This window comes from Solanum stenotomum, chromosome 3, assembly GCF_019186545.1.
Source record: "Solanum stenotomum isolate F172 chromosome 3, ASM1918654v1, whole genome shotgun sequence".
Lineage (NCBI taxonomy): Eukaryota > Viridiplantae > Streptophyta > Magnoliopsida > Solanales > Solanaceae > Solanum > Solanum stenotomum.
Window position 1 is genome coordinate 11,395,869 of NC_064284.1, and position 27,505 is coordinate 11,423,373.

Consider the following 27,505-nt stretch of genomic DNA (forward strand, 5'->3'; position numbering starts at 1 on the left):
AAGCTCAAAGTCATTGCTTTAGTGGTTTTGTAATAGAGTCGGGCCAGGGAGACATCAAGGAAAAGAGAAAAACTGAGACATGCGTACATTACAAATACACTCCCTAGGGGTATACAAAATTGAACCGAAAACCGAACAAAAAATTTAATTAGTGGTTTGGTTTGACTTGGTTTGGTATTGAGAAAAAAAATCCGACTATATTTGGGTTGGTTTGGTTTTAACTAAAAAAAACCAACCCGACATTATATATGTAATTTTAAAATTTTATTTTATACATAAAAATATTTACATTGATATAATTGTAAAATATTTCTTATACCATTTCATAGTTTTTATCTTTTAATATATTATTTCAAGTTTAAAACTTAGAGTTCGGAATGGTCCAATAAAGATTATAATTCATAGATGTTGATAATTATAATAAAACTTAAATCAAAATCAAATTAATACTAATGCAAAAAGAAAATCAATTCAACACTAACAATGACAATAATATTGAATATTTGTTCTTTAGTTTTACATTGGTTTAGACAATTAAAATACATAATCTAATTTTAATTTTCCTTAAATATTTAGTAATGCAACTAATACTTATTAAACTTATTTAAACATGATTTAGTACTTTTAAATTATGATCATTTTCATTATGACTTTGCAATATTTATGATGATTTCATTATTATTTTTTATTGAATATTTTAGTGTCATCACTCATATCATATTTTGTGTTATTTTCTTAAGAAACACCTTAGATAATTGTATTTTGTTTGGACTAAAGAAATATTTGAACCACAAGTTAATTATATGTTTGTATGCAAACTTTACCGGAAAAATCCAAAAATCTGAAAAAATTTGAGGTTTATTAGTTTGGTTTGATTTATAAATTTAAAAATTCGATACAATGATTTGGTTTGGTATTTGAAAAACCCGAACCAACCCGAGGTTGAAAAATTCGAAAAAATCCAAATTTTATTAGTTTGGTTTGGTTTATAAATTTAAAATTTTTACACAAATGGTTTGGTTTGATATTTGAAAAACCCGAACCAACCCAATCATGTACACCCCTAACACTCCCTATGAAATACCAAAAAGAATGTATAAAATCATATATTTGAAGAATAAATAAAATGCAAATTCAACAAGTTATTGATTTACTTGTTTTTTTTTTCACTCAGTGTTTGATATTCATATTAAAATCCGATTAAATTCAAATTTGCGCCGAAAAGTCCCACGTTAGGGGTAAAGGCTCCCTAACAAAGGCTAAATCTGGATTTACTTGTTACTTCTTCCCCAGTGTTATTACTTTCAGCCTCGACTCGTTAGACCAATTCTTCCTAGACTTAGGGTGTGTTTGGTATGGTGAAAAACATTTTCCAGAAAATGTTTTCCAGTTTCCCATGTTTGGTTGGCCTTAAATGTTTGGAAAATATTTTTTAAATCAACTCATTTTCGTCAAATTTAAGGAAAATGACTTCCCTTCCAAAATTAAGGAAAACATTTGCTAAAACTCTAACTCATCAAATATTTATTTTTTCTTAAAATTTCAAATATATTTTGTTATCTCTACCACTAAACCAACCCCCCCCCCCCCCTCCCTAAACAAAAAAATTAAAAATTTAAATACTTTTTGAAAATAAATTCAAATTTTAAGATTTTTCCAATCTCTACCACCCCTACTCCCTAACCCCCCCCCCCCCCCCCCCCCCCCCCCCCCCCCCCCCCCCCCCCCCCCCCCACCAATATTGCTTTTGAAAAGTATTTAAATTTTTTTACATCACTCCCCCTGCCACCCCCACCAAGGTCAACCCCCTCCCCCGCCACCTCTGTCAACATTTTTTTTTTTTAAATAATATATTTTTGAGAAATGTTTCAAATTTTAGAAAAAATAATTTTTTATGCCACCCCCACCCAGATCATCCCCGTCAATTTTTTTTTAAATTGTTTTTGAAAATTATTTCAAATTTAAAAGTTTTTCATTTTTACCCCCCCCCCCCTCCCATCTAGGCCATTCTCGTCAAAACAAATTTTTAAGAAAAAAATGTTTTGGGAAAATATTTCAAATTTAAAAAAAAAACCATTTTTTATGCCAACTCCACGCCTACCCTCCCCTCCCCTCCCCCAACCCCACCTAGGCCATTCCAATCAAAAAAAGGTTTTAAGATAAAATTGTTTTTGGAAAATATTTCAAATAATTTTTTTTTTCATTTTTTTGCCTACCCCAACCCTACCCCCACCCCACCTAGGCCATTCCCATCAAAAAAAATTTTTAAGAAAAAAGTGTTTTTGGAAAATATTTCAAATTTAATTGTTTTTTCATTTTTAATGCCAACCCCACCCTACCCCCTACCCCTACCTAGGTCACCCCCATCAATATTTTTTAATTTTTTTAAAAATCGTCTTTGAAAAATATTTCAAATTTTAAAAATTTCATTTTTTACGCCATCCCTACCCCCAAGCCGCCGCCCTCCCCCTGCGCGACACCATCATTGTTTTTGAAAAAATCTTCATGTCAAAAGTCCAAGTTAGGACCTGGGTCAAATCTCAAGGTCGGATTTTAGAATCACCAATCAAACATTAAAAAATATTTTCTACTTGTGTCAACCAAACATGGAAAAATAAGTTAGAAATCCATTTGTTTTCAAGAAAACATGTTCCATGGAAAATATTCTCCTTCATACCAAATACACCCTTAATTTGTCACTGTCAAGTGCCTATTGACGAGTGTATTTGGTAGGAAGGAAAATGTTTTGTGGAAAACTTTTTCATAAAAAATAATTGGTTTTTACTTTTTTTTCCGTATTCGATTTGTCAGATAAGAGGTGTTGTTTGGATAGTAAATATCCTTCAACTCCAACTCTAAAATTTTGGGTTTAACTCATCAAGTGAGTGAAAAAAGGTGAGAACTCTGAGAAAGGGATAAAAAAAATTCTCCATTCTAAATGCATTTGTATATAAGGTGTGTTGGAACATAATTAGCAAGAAATTTATTTCCCAATTAAAATATTTTTCAAAAATAATATTTTCAAGAATTTTTTTTTTCCCTATTAAAATATTTTTCAAAAATTTTGATTGGCAACAATTTTCTTCGATAGAAAAAACAACAAATCATGAGAGAAATAGTCTCTCCTTGTAGTTTCAAACGGTTGACTCCAGTCCTTATAGTAACGCTCAGAGTCAACTTCTGCTCATATCATTTAGATTAGTTTTAAGCAGCAAGTTAGTTTAGTCAAAAATGGCGTCGGTTCTGGTTTTGTGTTTGTGCAGTAAGCAAACATTAATTCTGATTTTGTTGCTCCATTCACTGCTTGTGGGTGTCAAAGCACAGATGTCGCCCTTATACCACTCTTGTTCAATGTCCAAAAATTATACAGAAAGAAGCAAATTCGAATCAAATCTTAGCCGATTGCTGTACAGATCACTATACAATAATGGTGGAAATTCCATCTATACAAAAGTAAGTGAAGGAGAAGACCCTGATAAAGTTCATGGAGTATTCCTCTGTAGAAGATACGTTGCACCTAAAGACTGCCAAAAATGCATAGACGTGGCAAGTGAGAGGATCCTGCACGAATGTCCCCTCGATAAACAGGGCAACATATGGTATGATGACTGTTTGGTCCGCTATTCTAATATACCTAATTTCGCGTCCATGTTAAACACCTCGTTTTCTAAGATCCTGTACAACGCACAAAATGTTTCACAGCCAGAACAATTTATGGAGTATTTGAGTGCAATGTTTGATAATCTTACCACTCAAGCTATTACCATCAATCCCAATCTGAAATATGCTGAAAATTCTGATTTAACTATCTCGTTTCAAGTATTGTATGGCATGGTTCAGTGTCTACCTGATTTGTCAGCTGAAGATTGTGTCACTTGCCTGAAAACTGCTTTTTCTGGAATCCGTAACCTCTCTCTGTACATTGCCAAGGTACCACGTGGAGTCAGGATACTACTTCCTAGCTGCAATTTAAGGTACGAGCTATATTCATTCTTCTATGCCAGTGTACCGCCATCGGCAAGCCAGGGGAATGAAGACAAAGGTATGAGCAGTGTACCGCCATCGACCAGCCAGGGGAGTGAAGACGAAGGTATGAGTTAATTACATGCTGTAAAGCCAAATTTCCTAGAAAATCTATTTGAAGGCACCTTTTCTCACATTAAAAGCCTTTAAATCATAATCATATACTACATGATGTCATGGTCAATATCGAATGTCGTTTAAGTTTTGACACACACCCTCAAAGAAAATCATTTACCAATAGGAGTTATGGCTGAATGATCAGTGTGCACTCTGCATGTATCAAATACCATTTCTCCATGAATAGACTGTAGACGCCATGACTTCCATGAATATACAGGACGTGGATCATATAAATCCAAATTTTCCAATTTCCAAAAATACAATGATCGTGATGTCACTATAACAACAGATAATACAATTTATCACGCTGGATGATGGTTAATTGCTGAATGGGTGAGTGGTTGTGTAATTAGATTTTAATGTAGGCAAATACGAGAGACGAGGTAATATTTAATTACCAAATACATAAGTGATCCACATTAAAGTCTGTTAAAAAGGAGACGTGAGCCAAAAGGTCAAAAAAAATTAAAGGATAACAAAAGTAAGTTTGAAATCAAAAAGATAAATAATCTCCTTCTAAGGCGCATAGAGAAGAGGTGTCTTTTTTTATAACAGTTTAGCATGTCTAAATCCTCAAAACCGAACCGAAGATAAACAACCCTACTTGAAAGTCTTAATTATATGGAACACATAGTATCAAAGTCAAGTCATCCTAGCCCAAAAAGTTCATTTGAGAATTTTCACAAACACATAGTATACTATACAATTTTTCCACCTGTCAACTACCCCAATGAAAAACATATACTCCCTAGATAATAAATATTTGATCTCTACATAATCGAAAATAGATGAAAAATCCCTGGAAATCATTCATTCTCCTCTTAAATTGCAATTTTTGGGACAAACCTCCTATGAAATCATTTATGAAAAAATTTGCGTGCACAACTAGAGGTTTGGTTAGACTTCAGAATATTTAATAATATGAGATTAAAAATAGTAAAAGAAATAATGAAAAAAGTAAATATAATCCATATTACTTAGTTGTTATTAGGATATAATTAGGGCAACAAAGAGGTACCCACGTAGAAAAGAATAACTAAAAATTATTCTACTTCTCAATTGCAATGGTATCCAAATTAAAAGGTAAAAAAAAATATTTTATTTCTCTTCCAATCTAACAATATGTAACCATTGTTTTAGTAGCTTTGTAATAGAGTCGCTCATGAACACATCAAGGAAAAGAGAAACTGAGACACGTGTAAACTAAAATATACCTCTATAAATTTAGCAAGAAAAGAAATACTACAAAGAATTTATAAAAGCATATATACTATTATTACTACGTGCATCTTTAAGATAGAAAAAAGTACAAATTCTACAAGTTCTTGATTTCTCATTAGCTTTGAAGAAATTTATCACCTAATTGATCACATACATTTAATGCGCTTATTATTGCTTCTTTCCCTAGTGATGCTACTTTCAATCTAGACTTGTTAGACCAATTATTCCTTGGACTTGTTACTATTAAGGGGTCGTTTAGTTAACGTTACGGATTATAATTGTGTAGATATTCGTAATACATGAATAAGTTATAGGGGAACCTATGAATTATTTTAGAGAAAAAGCTCAAAATAGTCTCTTATATTTGGGTCAAGACTCAAAGTTATTCTTGAGTTTTCACAAAAAATAGTAATATCTCTCATTTTGCAATATTTGTGCACTTTTGGTCCTTCCTAAACTTTTGCCTATTTTTTAATATTGATTTTATCCATAATTTATGTATGTAATGTTCAATTGTCTTTTCATATATTTAGTAAAAATAACAACTCCATGTGAGAGAGGATGAATACCTTGTTTTGTTTAACAAAAATATTATTACAGCTAAAATCGAGAGGTTCATCACGTCGTTTTCATGTGTAATAGGATAAATTTTTCTTTTTTTGCAACGTCATATGTCAAAGTGTTCTTAATTTAACTTAGCTGTAATAATATTTCTACCGAACAAAACAAGGTGCTCTTCCTTTCACATTTTCTCACATGAATTTATTGTTTCTATTAAATATACAAAAGATGGTTGAACATTCCATAAATAAAATTGTGGACAAAATCAATGTTAAAAAATAGGCAAATATTGCAAATATGAGAGACTATTACTGCTTCATGTGAGAAATGAAGGATGATTTAATCCAAATATAAGGGACTATTTTGGGCTTTTTTCTCTATTATTTTATGCAGGATTAGTTACTCATATTTTAGCTATTCATGTATTAGTTATGTAGATATTAATTATGCAAATATTATTTATGTAGAAATTACAAGACATAAATTATTATTTAGTAATATTAGTTATGTAGGTATTATTTGTGTATTTAGTTAGGTAGAAATTACAAGACATAAATTATTGTTTATTGAATATTTAATTTGATGGAAAGATTCCAACTCTTTTTTTTTTTAAAGAACAAATAATATATAATTTTAAAAAATACACAGAATAATAAAACTTTTTCGAAAGCAGTTTTTTTTTTAATGAGCTTTTTAAAAGTCGTGTTATGACCAAACATTTCTAATAAGAGGCAAGTTTTGTTGGATTGAAAGACCTTGTTGCTTACCATTATAATAAGAATTAATCAGCCAGAAATTTCTGAGTCCAGGTAGTAATTTTTGTATAATTAATTTGAGAAAAAAAAATCATACATAGAGGTAAATATGTGATTTTATTATTTTAATCCATGTATAATTAATACCCTCATAACTTATTCCACCTTCTACCTCACATAAAACTATACATAAATTTCCTCATAAATTATGTGAGTATTAGTTATGTAGAATTACAAAAATACAACCAAACATTATATAAAATTAATACATGACTAACTTTTATTCTATTTACAAACCAAACATGATATAAAATTAATATGAATTACAAAATACAACCAAACATTGTATAAAATTAATAAATGAATAATTTTTACTCTTTTTACAAAATAAACATAATATAAAATTAATACATAAATAACTTTCTAAACATGTATTTGGTAGGAAGGAGGGAAGGAAAATGTTTGTGGAAAAAAAGTTCATGAAAAATAAGTGGGGTCCTTACTTATTTTTTCTTGTATTCGACTTGAAAGATAAGAGGCTTGCTCGAAAAAAAAAAACTTTTTCCTTATTTGCTCAAATAGTAACGAAAAAAAGGTGCGTTGCAGAGTGTGGATGAGAAATCATTTTCCTTATTTTCGAAGAACTTATTTCTCCATTAAACCATCAGAGAAATAGAGTTTTCTTGTAGTTTCGAGCAGAGTTATCTTCTGCTCCTATCATTTTGATTACTTTAGACATAATTCACACAGCAAGTTACTTTAGTAAAGAATGGCATCAGTTCAGGTTTTGTGTTTGTGCAGTACCAAAACATTAACTCTAATTTTGTTGCTCCACTCACTGCTTGTGTGTGTGTTAAAGCACATATGAGGCCCTTACACCACTCTTGTTCGATGATCGATGAGTATACAGAAGGAAGCAGATTCCAATCAAATCTTAACCTATTGCTGTACAGATCACTACACAATAATGTTGGCAATAACATCTATATAAATGCGCCAGTGAAGGAGAAGACCCTGATAAAGTTTATGGAGTATTCCTCTGTAGAGGAGACATTGCACCTAAAGACTGCCAAAACTGCATAGACATGGCAAGTGAGCGGATCAAACGCGAATGTCCGCTCAACAAACAGGCAATTATATGGTATGATCAGTGTTTGGTCCGCTATTCTAATATTATTAAAGATGGTGTTACTTAGTATTCTAGGGGTCATTATGTAAATACTAGAAGTTAGTGGATTAGATGGAAAAAAGTTAGTTAGAGGTAGTTACATTAGATTCCTTTCTTAATTGTATATATAGGTACAGATCCTCTACAGTGAGGAATTAATAAAGTTCATATGAAATTTCTACTTCTCTTCTCCAAGAACGTTCTAGACTAACAGAATTGCTCTTCAACCTATCTTCTTCTTGAGAGTTCACATGGTATCAGAGCGGTGATCGGATCTCTGCCTCAACTACTCGAAGTAGCAAGAACATGGCAACCATTGACAATGAGCTACTAGAAAAGTTGAGTCATAATCATCCTCTCTTCTTACACACCATTGATAATTCTGGTGTTTTGCTCAGTTCAATTCAATTGACTGGAGCCGATAATTTCTCTGTATGGAGTCGAGCGTTAAAAATTGCAGTTATAGGTCGGAATAAACTTGGATTTCTTGATGGTTCTTGCAAAAAGGAGTTATATGGCCCTAATTTGGTGAACCAGTGGGAACGTTGCAATGCAGTTGTATTATCATGGATCATGAATTGCGTTTCAAAGGAATTACTTGGAGGGATCATCTACTCTACAAATGCTTCTGCTGTATGGAAAGATCTGGCTGAACGCTATGATAAAGTCGATGGATCTCACATCTTCCAATTGCACAAAGAGATTGCAACTATCAGTCAAGGTACAAGTTCGATCTCTGCATATTTCTCTAGATTGCGTGAAATATGGGTAGAATATGATAGCATAACTCCTGTTCCTAGTTGTGACTGTGTGAATTCAAGTGAGTTTGTGAAGTTTGTGCATAATCAGAAGCTGCTTCAGTTTCTTATGGGGTTGAATGATTCATATGAACAAGCTAGAGGACAAATTCTAATGATGGTACCTCTCCCTTCCCTGAACAAGACTTATTCACTTTTGATTGAGAGAGAAAGCCAGCGTACCATCTCTCAAACTGCCAGTAGTTCTAATTGTTCTGAATTAAGTGATATGTTCACTATTGGTAACATGTCAGCCCCAGTGCCTAGGCCAAAGTCTAGCTATGATCAAAATGCATTCTGTGACTGCTGCAAACGGACAGGTCATACTCAAGCAATTTGTTATCAGCTGCATGGGTATCCATCTGGATTTGAAAAGAGGAAGAAAGGCCCTAACAACACTTTCCAAAGGAGAGGTAGAGCCTCTAATGATAGGAGGTCATATCCAGCTGCTCATAATGCAATTAGTGATGATGATCTAGACTATAACAGAGGAGTAAATCCCATGGTTCCAAGAACTCAGGGACATGGAAGAGGCTCTAGATACACTGAACAGTCTGATTATGAAAGAGGTGTTAGACACAATGACCATACTGACTATCACAAAGGTATGACTGTGTTACATGAATAGTATAATCAAATCCTACATATGCTTGGTCAGTCTAATGTTCAGGGAGGCACTGAAGCAACAACATCCTCATCAAGACATTCCAGTGCTAATTTAGCTCAGGAAAACTACACTTCAACAGGTAATGTAACTGCTCTCATAGTAGATTCAACTTATACAGGTTGGATTGTAGATTCGGGGGCAACAAATCACATGACTTCATACTCAGAAATGCTTACTAATAAACACCAACTACCTGATAATAAGCCTAGAAGTGTTCAGTTGCCAAATGGTGAAACAACTTTAATTACACATACGGGCTCCTGTCGAGTAACTCCTAAGGACATAATCAACAATGTTCTCCTAGTTCCTGAATTTAAATTCAATTTACTGTCAGTTTCACAACTTACCAAAGATCTTAATTGTGCAGTATGTTTCTTTCTTGACTTTGTTGTCATTCAAGACCTCTCAAATGGGCAGGTGAATGAGATTGGTAGAGAGCATGCTGGACTCTACCTTCTGCTAAATCACAACTCACCTATAAAAACAACCCCTCAATGCTCTTCTCACTTAGCACATGGTGGCATTTCTTCTTCAACAGAATCTCAGTCACTGTTATGGCATCAAAGGCTAGGCCACACTTCTTCCAGTGTTCTGGCTCGTCTACTTGCTATTTCCCCTACTCAATGCTCTAAAGATCTCCACAGCTGCACCATTTGTCCTTTCGCCAAGCAACATAGACTTCCTTTTCCTAACAGTATTACTGTGTCCACATGTTCTTTTCAATTACTACATATTGATGTTTGGGGGCCTTTTAACACCCCTACCTATGATGGCAACAAATTTTTTGTTACTATAGTAGATGATTGTACCAGAATGCTATGGATATTCCTAATAAAACTAAAGAGTGATGTTTGTGTAGTTTTGAAAAACTTTCTCATTTTTGTTAAAACTCATTTCAATGCTATGGTGAAAACTATTAGGACTGATAATGGATCTGAGTTTGTGAATGCTGAATGTCACAACTTATTTACCAGCTTAGGCATTACTCATCAGAGGACGTGTATTCACACACCTTAGCAAAATGGTATTGCTGAGAGAAAACATAAACACATTCTTGAGATTGCCAGGGCAATCAGATTTCAAGGTCATATCCCTATCAGGTTTTGGGGTAATTGTGTCCTCACAGCAGCTTACATCATTAACTTGTTGCCAACTCCTATATTACATGGAAAATCTCCTTATGAAGTATTTCACAACTCCAAACCTACTCTTCAACATTTGAGAGTCTTAGGTTGCTTGTGTTTTGCAAAGAACATGTACATTCATGATAAGTTTCAATCTAGAAGTGTGGTGGCTGTTCACATGGGCTACAGTACTACTACTAAAGGTTATATTCTCTACAATCTCAAGGACAAGAAATTCTTTCTTAGCAGAGATGTGGAGTTTCGGGAATCCACATTTCCCTTTGCAGCTTCTCCTTTCACTGCCTGGCACTTATTTCCAACTTTCTACATTCCATTTGATGTTACTCCACTATATGGTGTACCTTCCACTGATGTTGTTCAATCAGATGAGGTCATTGATCTGCCTACAGTGGTTCCTGAGTCAGTTCCCAGGGGTTCTTATGTTAGGAGATCTCAAAGGAGTTCAAAAGCCCTTTTATGGTTGCAGGATTATGTTGCGTCAACTCATCTCAAGCCTATCCAGCCCCTATATTCTATTGACAAGGTTGTTGGGTATGGTAAATTGTCTCCCTCTTATCAGGCCTTTCTATCTACTTTTGGTACTGAGGTAGAATCGGCTACATTTGAAGAGGCCTGCCAGGATCCTAGGTGGGTTGAGGCAATGCAAGCTGAACTCTCAGCTTTGGAAACACATCAGACTTGGACTGTAGTACCATTACCTTCTCATAAGAAACCCATTGGCTGCAAATGGATCTTCAAAATTAAGTATCATGCATCAGGTGAGGTAGACAAGTTCAAAGTTAGGCTAGTTGCTAAGGGGTTCAACCAAAGAGAGGGTCTAGATTATCAAGAAACTTTCTCACCTGTGGTCAAGATGGTTACTATCAGAAGTGTGTTGGCTTTGGCTGTTGTTGAGAGTTGGCATGTCCACCAAATGGATGTGTCAAATGCTTTTCTTCAAGGTGACCTCTTTGATGAAGTGTAAATGACTCTTCCTCAGGGGTTTCAACTACCTAAGAGATTTACTGTGCAAGGGGAGAAACCAGTGTACAGGCTCACTAAATCCCTATATGGATTGAAACAAGCCCCTCGACAATGGAATATGAAACTAACAGATGCTCTTATCAGATTGGGATTTGTTCAAAGCCATGCATATTACTCTTTGTTCATCAAGAAAATTGGAACATCTTTGGTAATATTGTTAGTATATGTTGATGATATAATGATTACTGGCAATGATCTTAGTCTTATTCAATAGACTAAAAGAGTTCTACAAGCTACCTTCAAGATGAAGGACCTCGGAGATCTCAGATATTTTCTAGGCATTGAGTTTGCTAGATCACATGAAGGGATTGTGATGCATAAAAGGAAATACTCTCTTGAAATCATCTCTGAGGCTGGACTTAGAGCGGCTAAACCGGCTTCTACACCTATTGATCCTTATGTTCAATTAACTACAAAAGAGTATGATGAAATAAATGGTACAGGAAAATAAGACAAACTACTGGAGGATCCAGCTGTATACAGAAGACTAATAGGAAAGTTATTGTATCTCAATGTCACCAGGCCAGACATAGCCTTTGCTACACAAACTCTGAGCTAATTTCTACATCAACCAAAACAGTCACACCTCAATGTTGCTATTAAGGTGGTGAAGTATGTCAAAGGCCAAGCAGGGCTTGGTGTACTGTTTTCCAGCAAAAATAACAAACAGTTAAAGGTCTATTGTGATTCAGATTGGGGAGCTTGCTTACACACCAGAAGGTCTGTTACAGGATTCATGGTTAAACTGGGAGACTCTCTAATATCATGGAAATCCAAGAAACAAGGTACTATTTCTAGGAGTTCAGCTGAAGCTGAGTACAAGAGCATGGCAAGTGCAGTAGCTGAAGTGGTATGGATAACAAAGTTGTTTAAGGAACTACACGTAGAGATTGTAACTCCAGCTACTATCTATACTGATAGTAAGTCTGCTAGACAGATTGCAACAAATCCAGTACTACATGAAAGAACAAAGCACATAGAGTTGGACTGTCATTTTATAAGGGAGAAAATTCAGAATGGTTTAGTTAAAACTGAGTATTTACATACAACAGAACAAGAGGCTGATGTACTGACTAAGGGTCTAGGAAAGTCTCAACATGAGTATTTGTTGTCCAAGTTTGGAGTATTGAATTTGTTCACTCCTACCAACTTGAGGGGGAGTATTAAAGATGGTGTTACTTAGTATTCTAGGGGTCATTATGTAAATACTAGAAGTTAGTGGATTAGATGGAAAAGAGTTAGTTAGAGGTAGTTACATTAGATTCCTTTCTTAATTGTATATATAGGTACAGATCCTCTACAGTGAGGAATTAATAAAGTTCATATGAAATTTCTACTTCTCTTCTCCAAGAATGTTCTAGACTAACAGAATTGCTCTTCAACCTATCTTCTTCTTGAGAGTTCACAAATATACCTAATTTTACATCCATGTTAGACACCTCGATCGGTTTCTAAGATCATATATAACAAACAAAAACACTATTATCAGTGTGCATATATCAACTTGTAGATAAGATCGTCACACACACTTAAATATTTCACAGGGTAATGGTTGAATTCAGCATTCAATTGACCAACTATTTTTTTTTTTTCAGGCAAAAATACTTCAAAGAGAAAGCTTATTAGTATCATTATATGTGTTATACGAGCACTTTTGGCTATTTTACTGGCAGGAACTTGCATTTACCTTGTAATAAGAAGAATAGAGAAAGGTAAAAGAAATATTGGTGTTTTGAATTGAAAAGAAAATAGTTGTAGTTTCAGCTAACCAATCAAAAGTTGAATAGAGTCAAGAAATTCAATTGCTTCACATGATGGGAGAACCACTTGATGAGAATGATGATTTTAGCTCAGAAAATCAGGGGAGATCCAGTGAGTTTCCAGTTGTAAAACTAGACCTCATTCGAGCGGCAACACAAAATTTTTCTGAAGAAAACAAGCTCGGAGAAGGTGGATTTGGTCCTGTGTACAAGGTAACAATTCCTTTCATTTGTCATAACCAATGATAGTGAATGTAGTTGCTAGAGGAGTCTTATGTTGTGTATAACATTCCAGGGTACACTATCCAATGGCATAACAATTGCAATAAAGAGGCTGGCTAGAACGTCCGGTCAGGGACTGAAAGAGTTCAAGAATGAAGTTGTCTTAATGGCCAAATTACAACACAGAAATCTCGTGAGGGTGGGTTGTTGCTTAGAGGGAAATGAAGCATTGCTTATTTATGAGTTCATGCCCAACAAAAGCCTGGACTTCTTCCTCTTCGGTTTGACTTTTACTTATTTCACATATAAGTATATTACAAAGAAGCAATTAATTCACTAACTTCATACATACTTTCTTTTTCTAGATTCAAGAGAAAATGAGATTCTGGATTGGAGACAACGTCTCCACATTATTAAAGGAATAGTAAAGTGCATTCTGTTTCTACACGAGGATTCTCGACTAAGAATCATTCATAGGGACCTAAAATCTAGCAATGTTTTACTGGACAAAGATATGAACCCCAAGATATCAGACTTTGGAATGGCAAAGATGTTTAGCGGAAATCAACGAGAAGCCAATACAAATAGAGTTGTTGGAACCTAGTAAAATGATGCAAAAATCTGTTGGTACTATTTAAAACAACATTGTACTGTATGAATGATGCTAAGAACCATTTCTTACTTCTGCCATTTTTGCAGTGGATATATGGCCCCTGAGTATGCTATGGAGGGACTTTTTTCGACTAAATCAGATGTTTTCAGCTTTGGTGTTCTGTTGCTTGAGATAGTAAGTGGAAGGAAGAACAATAGCTATGTTTACGAATATGGTCAGAGTCTCCTTAATTTTTTTTTGTTTTTGGTTATGTCAATTTCAACTTGCATGAAGCATCCTAACACTATCTTCAAAATTCAGGCGTGGATGTTGTGGCGTGAAGAGCATGGATTAGAGCTGATGGACCCTTGCTTATCGCGGTCTTGTGTGACAGCTGAGATAACAAAATGCATCCATATCGGATTATTCTGCGTTCAACAAGATCCAGCAGATAGACCTACCATGTCCTGTGTAGTTATTATGCTGGAAAACGATACTCAAGTACACTTCCACAACCTGCATTTTCTATTGGGCGAATTATCATGAGATCAGCTGTGCCTCAATCTAATGATCAACTGTGTTCCATTAACGATGTCACTTTATCAATTCCATCACCCCGATAACCATTATAGGGTCGTCAATTCTTCCACAAGGGGTGGGTCGTTCAGTTTGCAGACAAGTTATTGCAGAGATTATCATACAAGATTAATAACTCACACACTATTTAATGTGTGTACATTTCCTGCTGGGTGTTTTGTTCATACTACAATACTAAAAAGGATATACGCGTATATATATATATATATATAAAATAATAACACATTGAGATTTAAACTGAATAAACTTTTGTAATCTGGTTATAGCTAATTCTTATATTGTTGTTCCACATTGGATTTGGTAGGTAATAATAAAAGGATTGTACTAGTTTTAACTATTCTGTAATTATTTGTTTTTTAGGTTTTTTATCCGGTGTTCGTCACGTCGGGAAGTTTCAGGGGTAAAGGGCTCCCTAGCAAAGACGACTAATTGTTATGGTGACCAATTTATACTAACATTAGTTTTTCCATTGGATTCGAAAGAATAAAAGGCGTCCTACAAAAACTTACAATTGGAAATAATAAAAGCGGTAAATCTGAAATGCTTCAAAGAAAGTACTCTAGCATTATTGTCTTTACTTTTTCAAACAAAAATTACTATTTGAGCATTTTCTCTTGCTTTATTCAAAAATATGTATTAGGCAACTGAAATAATATTTTAAAAAAGAGAAAATAATAAATTTTGTTTGAGAAAATTGTGTAAGATTTTATGAAGTTCTTTTTGTAAAGTTAACAAAGAAGACAATAATGATGAATTTTGTTAGCCATTTTATAGTTAAATTTAACACCTTTTTTTGATAAATTTATTAAGTTTAGGATGAAAGACCAAAATGAACACTTTTTGTTGTATATTAAAAACTAGGAATTCCAATCAAGTGAAATATAAAGCTTGAAAAGATAAAAAGAGGGGAAAATTTCACCTTTTTTAATTTAAAAATTTGAAGAATAAGTTGTCTCGGAATTTACTAGGAATTTTAATATACCTAGGAAATTACTCGGGAATTTCGTTTCGAGGAATTTATAATTTATGATTTTTTTATAACAGTATCAAGGTAATATATAATCATAATCGGACGAACAAATTGAATTCCGAACTAAATATTTTGTGAACTTTTTAATTAAAAATATTAACCAACCCCTCTCTGCCCTTGATCGATCAAGGATAAATTTCTAAGAATTCATTTTATTATTAGTACTTGGTACTAGAAATAAGTAGTGTTGGATAATAAATTCTCAAAACTTAATGAAAGATCTTAAAAAAAAGATTTAGATCGAAAAGTTCAAGGGAAATATATAAATTATAATTATATTCTAAAATACTCTCATATTTATATTATATATAAGTAAACAGATTATATATAAACATATTTATACTTAATTATGAAGATTTATTTAATTGTTCTTAACTTCCTAGGATAGTTAAATTTTCAATTTTATTATATTGGCCCGTGCTCAGTGAAGCCATGCACCTTGTTCAAGAGGTGTCAAGCAACACTCATTCATTAGAAATTATATTGTATATAAAAGTCAAATTTTGATTTAATATATATATTGACACCTCTTGACACAAGTTAAAAGTTTAGTGTAGGTATTGTGTGTCCAAGCCCTACCAGCTTCATAATTATTTTTTACTACAAACATTAAAACTCTTTAATGAAAACCCTGACTCAGCTACTGCATACTCAACAGCTAGCCTATGGCCACGAAAATTCTGATTCTACCACTGTGTGCTCAGCAGCCTATGGCCACAAGTAAATAACACAGAAGAAAAATGGGGAAAACTTTGTTCTTGTTTATCTTTGTATATCACATAATATAGATATAAAGGTAATTTGATCAAATGTATTCTCTACGGTACATTGGATTTCTTGACCATCAAGAATAGAAAGCTAATTGGGCAAAGAGAAAATAAGCCATGGATGAGTCCCCTACACACCAATTAATACTCTTCAACAACCAACTTTAATTTCACGGACTTTCTTGTCCCATGGACTAATATTTTGCCATATTTATTCAATCTAATTTTCTTTTTATTGATTTTCGAAGCGTTTGAGGATCTTTCATTTTGAACTTTGACTATAATTGGCTAGTGAATTTGTGACTCTCAATGATGATGTTGAGACTGTCGGAAAAAAAAAGACATTATGTTTTTGTGTTTGGTACTACCTTTATTTCATATTAATTGAAATTTTGAGTCTTTAAATTATTTAAAGTTCAAGATAGATGTTTGAATTTTTTTTCTTCATATTTGTCTTTTTCTTTGATATTTTCTAGAAGATAAATTGCACTACCTACAAAGTTATATTTATAATTTTTACAAAGGATAATATTGGAAAATATGATTTAAATTATGTCTTTAAATATTTTTTTAATAAATATGCATTGCCTCATAAATTCAATTCATATGAAATAGAGAGAGTATGTAATTATTCATAATTGGAGACTTTTGGTCTTGCAAGTTATTGGACATATTGAAAGGAGATGAATTATCAGAACTAGAGTGGAGAAAGCATTCAAAGGAGATTAGAACTAAAGGAGATGAATTATCAGAAACAAAGACCAAATTATATATTCATTATATCTCTCATTTCACCAAGCTTTTTTTATATAAAATTGATGCAGATCAATTAATGACAATATTTGATAATTTTTACTTGTTCACTATTTCAAAAATAAATTTTTATTTTTATTTGGCATTTTCACATATAAGAAAAGGATAATTTTTAATTTTTTTTTTTTTTACCCTAGCATTAATTACTTATTTCTCAAATCATTTTCAAGACATAACCTAAACATCAATTGATAAATAATAAAAATAGTGTGATAACATCGCAATATTAATTATTACTATTTTCTTAGAACATAACAAGTAAAAAAGAAACCGAGGAAACAAATAAAATGAATCAAAAAATGGACCAAGCATTATTTGGATGATATTAATTGATTATCAAATAATCTTATTTTATGTGGAAAATAAAATGCCACCGATTCAAACCATTTCGAATAGGAAAAACTATCGATCGAAGTGGGAAAGGATCACTTCTATGATTATTCCTCCAGTAAGATGTTACGCCCACGTGATAATGGTCAACACTTATATAATAGTCGGTCATCAACTGAAAGAGGGAAAAATGGTGATGAATGAAAAATTAATGGCCATGTCTTATTTTTTATTTTAAAAGCAAACACAATTTTAAGGTGGTCGGTGTTTGTCATTGTTATTGTACTAATTGTATTATTGTAGTTCTTATTTTTGATATTTCTCATTGTTTATTATTGTTTACAATAGTCTATCCTAATATATTGTTTAGTGTGTTTCGATTATCATAATATTTTTCTTACTTGCTATATTTTCTTTATTGACTCATTTTGTATACCTAAATTTCCTACACTTGAGTTGAGGGTTTTTTGGAAATAATCTCTCTACCTCCACGAGATAATATTAAGATCTTTGTACATTCTATCCTCCCCAATTCCCGCTTGTGAAATTTCACTCTATATGTTAGTTATTTTGTTACACTGATCCCTAAATATCTGTCTAATGTAATTTACTTGCAATAACTGTGTAAGGTTTTTCCACAAGGGCATGTAAACACAATTAAGGCTAAAGGGCCTATTAGTTCTTTCCCTAGTCGTTAAGTCGAAGAAATTCAAAACTTGCTACTCCCTCCGTTTCACGAAGAATGACCTAGTTTGACTTGACACAAAGTTTAAGAAAATAAAAAAGACTTTTGAATCTTGTAGTCCTAAATTAAAGTTATGTTAAATGTACAAAATTATCCTTTAATCTTGTGGCCTTAAATATGCCATGTGGAAAGTTGAAATGAAAACGTTACCAAAAAAAGAAAGAGGTCATTCTTTTTTAAACGGAGGGAGTACTATATATATAGCAATAATAAATAGAATTAGGAAGGAAACTTCCTGGAAAGCTGCAAGAATTTTGAGACGGATGGAGTATCATATATATTTCATCTATAAATCAAATTCACAAGCCAAACTAAGTATACTTATCTCAGAAATTAGGAAGCGGATCCAAAATCAAAAATGAATTCGATACTAATATGCTTGTTTGTTCTCTCAAACATCCTTGTGTGCATCAAACCTGAAGAGATCACTTACATGGCAAGCTATTGTCCAAATACAACCAGTGATTATGCACAAGGAAGCAAATTTCAGTTCAATCTTAACCGATTGTTGTACAGATTATTGTACAATAATGCTAGCAATTCCATTTATGCAAAACCCAGTGTAGGTGAAAACGATGACGATAGAGTTCATGGATTGTATCTCTGTAGAGGAGACGTTGCACCTAAAGACTGCCAAAACTGCATAGATGTGGCAAGTGAGCGGATCCAGCGTGAATGTCCGCTTAAGAAACAAGCAACTATATTGTATGATCAGTGTTTGATACGCTATTCTAGTATACCTAATTTTGCGTCCACGTTTAATGTCTCGTCTTATTATTGGATCGTGTATAACTCAGATCAAAGCTTTTCATGGATGAAACAAGTTAAAGGGATTTCAGATGCAATGTTTGATAATCTCACCCCTAAAGCTACAAATGATCTCAAATATGCTGAAAGTTTTGATGAAATTACACCGTTGTCGTTATCTCAGAAGTTGTATGGCATGGTGCAGTGTATACCAGATTTGTCAGCGGAAGATTGCCGTGCTTGCCTGAAGGGTGCGCGGTCTGTAATCCCTAAATCTGTACCACGTGAATGTAGAGTTGTACATGAAAGCTGTCATTTAAGCTATCAATTCAAAAATCCTGAGGAAGGGAGAACGGGAGCACCACCACCGCCATCACCCACATCGGGAGGCAAAGATGAAGGGGGAATGGGAGCACCACCACCACCATCACCCACACCGGGGGACAAAGACCAAGGTAATTATTCAAAATATATATAAGATTTTCTCGTTTACTATTTCTGTTTCAATTTATTTGTCTTGATTACTTTTCTTTTTAGGGTGGAATGACCTAAGAGACTCTTGTATTTGGCTCCGTTTGTCAGTTGAACCCTCACACTTATCACTTTACCAACTAGACCCTTAAACCCAACAGAACACAACATTTTAAGTTCTTTTCTCCTCTGGTCAGTGTGTGTGTAATGGACGCGATTACACGTGGAATTCCACATCATTTTTTAGTGTCACGTATGCAATTAAGTGCTAAAAAAAATAAAAAATCAAATAGATCAATTTTTAGTTTCTTAAACTTTTCAAATAGTCATCTTCTTCATATTTGGTCACAAATTGAGCAATAAATCCATACCCATTAGATCAAATTCTTCTCGATCTAACTTGTAAATTCAACTACAAGTTCACCAACACAAACTCAATGAACCCCAATCAATTTTTTTTAATTAATTTTACAAATTCACAAGATCCATTTATTATTTTTTAAGCTTTTTGAAGCTTATCAATGGAGTTTTAAAATTTTCAATAGTCACAATCATCCTTCACATTATCCACATCTCCTCGTTGAAACCATCTAATAAAATAATGATACTATAATATTTTTCAAACCTTAAAAACGAAAATTTTAGAAGAAGTTGAGGCTACCGATTTGTATATAAAAAAAAAAAGAGGCCGAGAAGAGTGAATGTCAGGAGAAAGAAGAATGGGCTGGAGAAAGATGAATTGTGGTGAGGGGTAGAGGAGAGAGGGTTGGTGGAGAAGAAGAAAGTCGTGGATGGGTGCAGTGGCGGAGGGAGGATTTTCATCAAGGGGTTCAAAAAAAAAATTAATCACGTAAATAATATCCACAAATAAATTAAACGGGTCGAATCGGATATAAACGGGTCGGATTAAACTGTCGAATCAAGAAGAAAAGGGTTTTTTAATATTTGACTTTATAATTAGGGATTAAACTAATAAATCCTAAATTCCCAATCAGCGTTTTAATTTTTTGGAACTAAACATCATTTTCTGATTGCATTATTATATTTTTAAATAAATTAAACGCCTAAAATATAAGCTGATAAAAGAAATGCCTCTGCCCGGATTCGAACACGCGACCTCGCGTGCAGTAGAGCAATTTCCTGAACCCCCAACGCCATTGAGCTATGCCTTTGGTGTATGTTCAGGGGGTTCAGTACTATATATATACACGTATATTAAAATTTTAATCTTATATATATAGTGTAATTTTTCGACGAAGGGGGTTCGGATGAACCCCCTTCGTCCTACGTAAATCCGCCCCTGGATGGGTGGGTGAGTGGGTGAAGGAGGGTTAAAGAAGATGAATCTTTTTTTTTATTTAAATTGATTTTTTTTAAAGTAAAATATTGTTTTAACTTGCTTTCAAGCGCGTGTAATCACGCTTATTTCCAACTCACCAATATTAATATCACATAAGTTTGGTCAATGGTCAAAGGGGATTTAAAATATTGTGTTCTGATGAATTCTAGGGTTTGGTTAGCAAAGTGATGAGTTAGAGGGTTCAACTGACAAATAAAGCAAAATACATGGGTCTCCAAGGTCATTCCACCTTTTAGTCTATTTGAAAAAGTTACAACATTAGTTCTGTGCTAAAATCAGTATTAGTTAGTTGTTTAATTAACTGATTAGAGGTGGTTATTGAGTTAGTTAGAGAGATAATCATTGATCTAGCACTATAATTTTGAAAAGGAAAATATTTTCCCAATTCTCTATCTCTATCTCTACGCTTGAGCTTCAAGCCTTCGTGTGGCAAACTTAACATAAAAATCATCCTCCTTTTTATTACTCTTTAATTTTAACTTTCTAGGAGATATGTTTAAAACTTTAATGTTTCAAAATCAAAGAGCATTTTAATTTATTATACTCCACATAGGGGCTAATTCAGATGCTAAAATAAGTTATGTGAATCTGTGATTTCAGTAAAATTAGGTATTTATGTATATATTTTTAAAATTTGGTATAAATATTATCTAGGGTTCAATTCCCTCTTAATACATTTTTTTATTAGTGCACTCATGTACTAGAAATCCTATATTCATCTCTTATTCTACCTATCTTTAATTTAAAATTATAGAATTTTAAAATTTTATTTATTTTCTTGAACTGTGTCAAATAAAAAATTAATCGCACAAACAAATTGAAACTGAAAAAGTACTCGTTAAGTTGCCTGTAGTGATTTTACTTCTAGGAGGTTGTTTATGAAGTCAAATGGAAGAAAAAAAAACAATTTTCCCATAGAATCAATATATGGAGGCCTCATATATTCCCGCGTCTTTCACATTAAACTAATTACTTCAAAAAGATCATTTTTCTAAGAGAGAATTATTGAAAAGTGAAAACATTTATGAACTTCGCGTAAATAAATACACTCACATATATCTTTAAACTGTCACATGATATAACAAGTGGTTTCAAACTCTGGTAGAATATGTGACACTTAATAAAAAGTCAAAAGAAGTGATGAAAACACTCCTGATGAAAATTTAGAGGTGTATTTCATTCATGTTGCAAGATTGGTGTATTTAAATTTAGTTAGTCAGGTAAAATGATGTTTTGAAGGCTGTCAATGATTTGAGAATGAAACTAATAATTTATGCTAAATTTAGAAGCAATGTTTTGAGCACTTCTCTTCATTTTTAGAAAGAAAAAAAACTTTTAAAATATTAATCTTTGACAAGCTATTTTGTGTTTTCAGGGGAAATTACTTGGAATACCACGGTTATTTGTATCGTCACAGGTGTTATAGCACTGCTGGCCGTTGTATTGACAGGATCTTGCCTTTACCTTAAGAAAAGAAGTAGAAGAAGAGCTGAGAGAGGTAACATAAAATTAATATTATTGGTTTAAAAGAAAACAATATTTCATGTCTCAATTTATGCAACATATTTTAAATTTCGAGATTCAAACAAGTCTATTTTTTATCGTTAATTTTTCATATATCTTTTAAATATTTTGAATTGTCAATTATTGTGACTTGTATTACTTTTTACGTAGTTTACATATATATAAATTTCATTTCAAAAATTTTGAAGATTTTATGAGCAAATTCTTGGTCAAACTTAAACTATTTGATGTTTCATCTAACCTATATAAAGTTGAATCTTTGCAGAGAGGAGGGAAAGGGGACGACTACTTCAGTTGCTTGACATGGAAGGAAACTTACTTGGTGAATTTTAAATATTATATACTTGTACTGATTGGCTATGAATCACAATAAATCTCTATTTTTCCCATGTTAATTTTTTTCGCATAAAATAACTAGAGATTTTCGTACAGAAATGAATTTTTTTAGAATATATTACCTGTGGGAAATATTATTTTTGATAGAAATATCTGCAGGCAACGAGAGAGAAAATATTTTATTAATCCGCAGGAAAATTCTAAGGTATCCAGATTTATCTAGTGACATTTTTATGAAATTCTTCATGGAGTTGCAACAACTCAAACAACTACTGAAGGTGTTTCATTAACAAACATAATTATTTGGTTTTCTGCATAATCTTTTTCTTTTTTATTCTTCTTGGCAGCTCTAAGATTTGACTCGAACTCACAATCTTAAGGTTGAAAGTGAATGATGTTTACTAGGATCTCTGTTTACTATCCCAACATCTTCCTCTCGTCTTCCGCATAGTCTCTAATTTTTCAATGACTTGAAAAAAAAAAATCATTTTTTTCTTTATAAAATTCTCACCCTCAAAGCAAAACAAGATTTGAAGGATAATTTGTCTCGGAGGATTTTTACGTAGGAATTTACATGGGTTTGCCGCGCAACCGCTTGTCATTCCTATACTTATATAAGCTTTAACCTGTCCCAATCTGTTTTGTTCCTTACTTCTTCTTTCTTTTTCTTTTTCTTTTTGGCGATTTATATTACTAGACAGAGTATTTAGCATTGTTTTACTAAAAATATATAAAAAAAATCTTACGAATAATCAATTACAAACAAGGGGGCCTAGGACTTACGTTATCAAATACTAATAAAGTAAAGAACCTCTACTAATTAACAAACGTGAAGAAAACAAGAACTAGAGAAAATTAGGTATTTTAGATCACCATAAAACTTCATATATTTTATGATGATACTAGAAATGAGAATGCTTAGATATATAATGCAAAAATATAAAAGTCAAGAAGAAAGTTGAGTAGCTACAACAATAGCTAAGTTGGATTTCTCACTTGTAACAACTCTATTTTGAGATAATTGTTGCCTCAATTCGATAATTGACTCATCGATCAAATTAGTAGAATTAATATGAACTTCAACGGCAGTATTTTCCATAATCTTGCCAACATTCAAATTAGTTGAAGCCAATTCTTTTGTAGAAAATAATTTAGTCATTTGGTTTCCATCCTTCTTTGCATTCAAAAATGCTCTTGCATCCTATTTCAGATGCTCAACATTGTTCACCTCAAGAGAAGGTTGTACATGACCTTTCTGAACTATCGGATTTAGATTTATGACGACTAGAACTCACCTCATGCTCTTGATGTTTGCAATCCATAAGGGGGAAGAACATACACGACTTCTTAATATTGTTCTAATACTTTCCAAGTTTTCTTTCAAGTTTGTGCATCTAATTAATTGAGATAATATCTCAGATGGTCACTCAACTATAGAATATTTACTTAGAAAGTCACTCAATTATGAAAATTTTTTTCCCTCAAAAAGTCACTCAATTATGAATTCTTTTTTTAAAAAGTCATTGAACTTTAATTTTTAACAAGTCCCTTAACAATGATTGTTTTACTTACAAAGTCATTCAACTATGAGTGTTTTATTTACAAAGTCAATCAACCTATTTAATTGATTTTCCATTAAAATTTACTAACATAAAAATTTTTACTTCTAAAAATAAAAAGATATTTTACTAGCAAACATTTCGCTACTGCCAAACTATTCACCCCTCAAATTGCAAACAATTTTTAGTTATTTGGATTAATATGATTTCAAAAGCAGATTAGCTTAAAGATCACAACAGAGTCCATCATTTCCTTATCTTTCTTCTTGGTTTCTTATTTTTTATCAAAAAATAAATAAATAATTAGATACAAATCGAGTAGTCATTTTATGTCATCACTTACTAAATTATTTAAATGAATATCTATTTATTTCTTAAAATTTGTTTAATAATTAATTTTATGTTAGTAAATATTAATGAAAAAATAAATTAAATAGTAAAGTAAAACACTTCTAGTTGAGTGACTTTTGAGTTAATAATCAAAGTTTTATGATTTTCTATAAAAAAAAAAACACTTACTTGAGTGATTTTTGAGTTAAAATTAAAATTCAGTGACTTTTTAAGAAAAAAACTCATAATTAAATAACCATTTGAAATATTATCTCCGACTAATTTTACCATTCAATCAAATCATAGATTGGTTGTGAATTTAATGTTTCATTTAAAGCTTTATATGAAATCCGGAATCCCCCACGGCCCCACCAACCTCTTAGTTAGGCTAACGTGACGGTGTCCTCTGCCACTTTCACCCTTTTCTTCTAGAGTTTGCCATGCTTGTTTGTTTAAAGACATATGGGTGATATAATAAAATTTAAAAAACATAATTTTTATAAAAAGAAATTGGTATAATATTTTAGGAGAGGGAAAAATAATTAATTTTGTAGGAGAAAATGGTGTTAAATTTTATGAGGTTTTTTATTTAAAGTTAAAAAGAAGACAATAATGGTAAATTTTGTTAGCATGTTGGGTTCAAAGTTAAATTTAACATTTTTTTCTTATTAATTTATTAAGTTTAAGATAAACCGAAATGAACACTTTTTGTTAAACTTTAAGAATCATTTCAATTATTTATATGAATATATGACAGACCAAAATGAATACATTTGTTATACATTAAAAACATTTTAGGAGAGTTCAAGGTATATATGATCCTTTTAGGAGAGTTCAAAATATATTTTAATCTTTTTATACATAAGTTATTCTTTAGTATAAAGAAAATAATTTAAAACTAGTTTTGTGTGGCTATACTATAATTTAAAACTATTTTCTCGTGACTGTATTGTAATTTAGTTTTTGTATTTGTAAAAAAAATTGGCACATCTATAATAAATTTTACAAGAAAATTAGTGAAACATAAATAAATTTGACCATCAAAATAATAAATTTAAATTAGTCGTTGAAACAAAAAAAGTCAAAAAAATAAGACGTGTGAGGATGATTAAACATACCCCTATACAGATTATATTTTTTTAAAAAAAAAAATTAAAATTATTCTTTTTTACTTCCATTAGAAAAAAAGAGATATGTGTGAGTCCTTAATATAACAGTAAAACAATAATAATAATACAAACGCATTTTATGCCCCTCAACTCTAAATAATGGGGTATATCAGACTCTTTTCTTATTCATGCGTTAAAAAGATCATTTTGATCATTTTCTCCGTCTAACAACCTAAACAAAAGACTGGAAGAGCGACCAAGGCACAGAAAATCAACTTGATATATAAGCATTTGATCCCTAAATATGTAATATCTTGTGTGAACTCGTGTATAATCTTTTATATATAACGAAGTAGCTAGGACATGAGTTGTTAGACGAGAAAAAACTTGCTAGTAATTAATAAAAGGAAAAAGGTCGAAATACTCCTTAACTTTGTTATTTAGAGTTGATATACCCCTAGTTATATATAACTTTGACTGATTGGTATATTGAGTGGAGAAAGGAATAAGTGGTTTCCTATTGACCAAGTCATATTTATACGGACGACATCTATATATTTAAAGATGATGGAGCATCATATTATAGCTATAACAAGAGGAGTTAGGAAGAGGATCAAAAATCATATTAATGTACAATGCAAAACCAAGTGTAGGAGAAACCGACGACGATAAAGTTCATCGAAAGAGATTGCCAAAACTGCATATATAGACGCTCAAATAATAACAGGCGATTATTTGGTGCGATCCGACAAGAAGAATCTCTCATGAGAGAAGTTTGTTCAAGATCATATAAGGAGACCAATTTCCCACCCTCTATCGATATGAGACTTCTTAACCGTCTCTATCTTACTATCGGATCGTTTATAGCACACAAAGCTACAAATGATCTGAAATATATGCTTAAAGTTTTGATGAAATTACACTATTATCGTTGTCTCGATCAGAAGTTGTATGCCATGGTGCAGTGTATATCAGATCCATCAACGGAAGATTGTCACGCTGGAGGGTGCGTGGTATGTAATCCCTAAATATGTACCACGCGAATGTCTATTTAAGCTATCAATTCAAAAATCCTGACGGGGAGAATGGGAACACCATCATCATCACCTGAACAGGGGCACACAGACGAAGGTAATTACTGAGTACATCTTTATTTTAATTTATTTGTTCTAATTTTATTTTTTTTAGTCTGATTAAAAAAAAGGCAAATCACATAAATTCAACTAGTTTAGGTCTTAATTATTACGATTCTCAATTGTTTCAAATATTACTTCCTGTACCATATTTTATGTTTAGGATACATGAGTCTAAATCCATAAGATACATGCAGTATCTGTCGAATTTTAAAATTAAGATACAAAATTTATTTATTTAAATTAATTGGTTGGAACTGATTTCCTTAATTAGAGGAGTAATTGAGGATTTTCAAAATACATAGATGATTAATTTCATTTTATTATTCTTTGAAATAGTAAATTCATTAATATTATTAATATAAGATAAAAATATGTATATCTTGGCAATGCAATTTGATTAATTTCAAATTATTACTCTTAAAATAATAAATTCATTAATTTGATGTGTTTATATCAATATATGATGTATCCAACAAACTAAACACTTAGATACATGAGTGTCCTGCAAGTACATTCATATGTATCATAGAAGTATCTAGCATTAATTTCATGTATTTGTTATAGGTATCTAGTATTATTTTATGTATCTATTTATAT

At 32.2% G+C, this 27,505-nt stretch overlaps 2 protein-coding genes across 8 annotated transcripts in view; both read left to right on the forward strand.

The window, feature by feature from the left end:
• The first annotated feature begins 3,231 nt into the window (after positions 1-3,231).
• On the forward strand, positions 3,232-14,600 carry LOC125860718 (cysteine-rich receptor-like protein kinase 10). The gene is made up of 7 exons (XM_049540735.1): positions 3,232-4,042; positions 13,076-13,209; positions 13,268-13,453; positions 13,536-13,743; positions 13,828-14,065; positions 14,162-14,321; positions 14,376-14,600. Exons 1-7 carry the CDS (start codon positions 3,232-3,234, stop codon positions 14,598-14,600), a joined length of 1,962 nt encoding a protein of 653 aa, XP_049396692.1.
• A 4,084-nt stretch (positions 14,601-18,684) lies between these two features.
• Positions 18,685-27,505, forward strand: part of LOC125859582 (putative cysteine-rich receptor-like protein kinase 9) — a 21,024-nt gene continuing 12,203 nt past the window's right edge. Inside the window, exons 1-4 of one of the 7 annotated variants that reach the window (XM_049539357.1) lie at positions 18,685-19,453; positions 19,508-19,538; positions 22,290-22,412; positions 22,704-22,771. In XM_049539357.1, coding sequence (XP_049395314.1) covers positions 18,695-19,453; positions 19,508-19,538; positions 22,290-22,412; positions 22,704-22,771 — 981 coding nt within the window. In that variant the 5' untranslated portion in view covers positions 18,685-18,694. Of the gene's footprint in view, positions 19,539-19,620; positions 19,913-22,289; positions 22,413-22,703; positions 22,772-27,505 lie in introns of those variants that run through there. The other 6 variants (XM_049539354.1, XM_049539360.1, XM_049539358.1 and 3 more) reach the window with 6 other exon arrangements.

Bases quoted from the DNA above. Each gene is read 5' to 3' on its own strand.
- LOC125860718 (XM_049540735.1), top strand. From the start codon at position 3,232: ATGGCGTCGGTTCTGGTTTTGTGTTTGTGCAGTAAGCAAACATTAATT. The intron at 13,454-13,535 runs GTAACAATTCCT...ATAACATTCCAG, and splicing joins GATTTGGTCCTGTGTACAAG to GGTACACTATCCAATGGCAT. The intron at 14,066-14,161 runs GTAAAATGATGC...CCATTTTTGCAG, and splicing joins AATAGAGTTGTTGGAACCTA to TGGATATATGGCCCCTGAGT.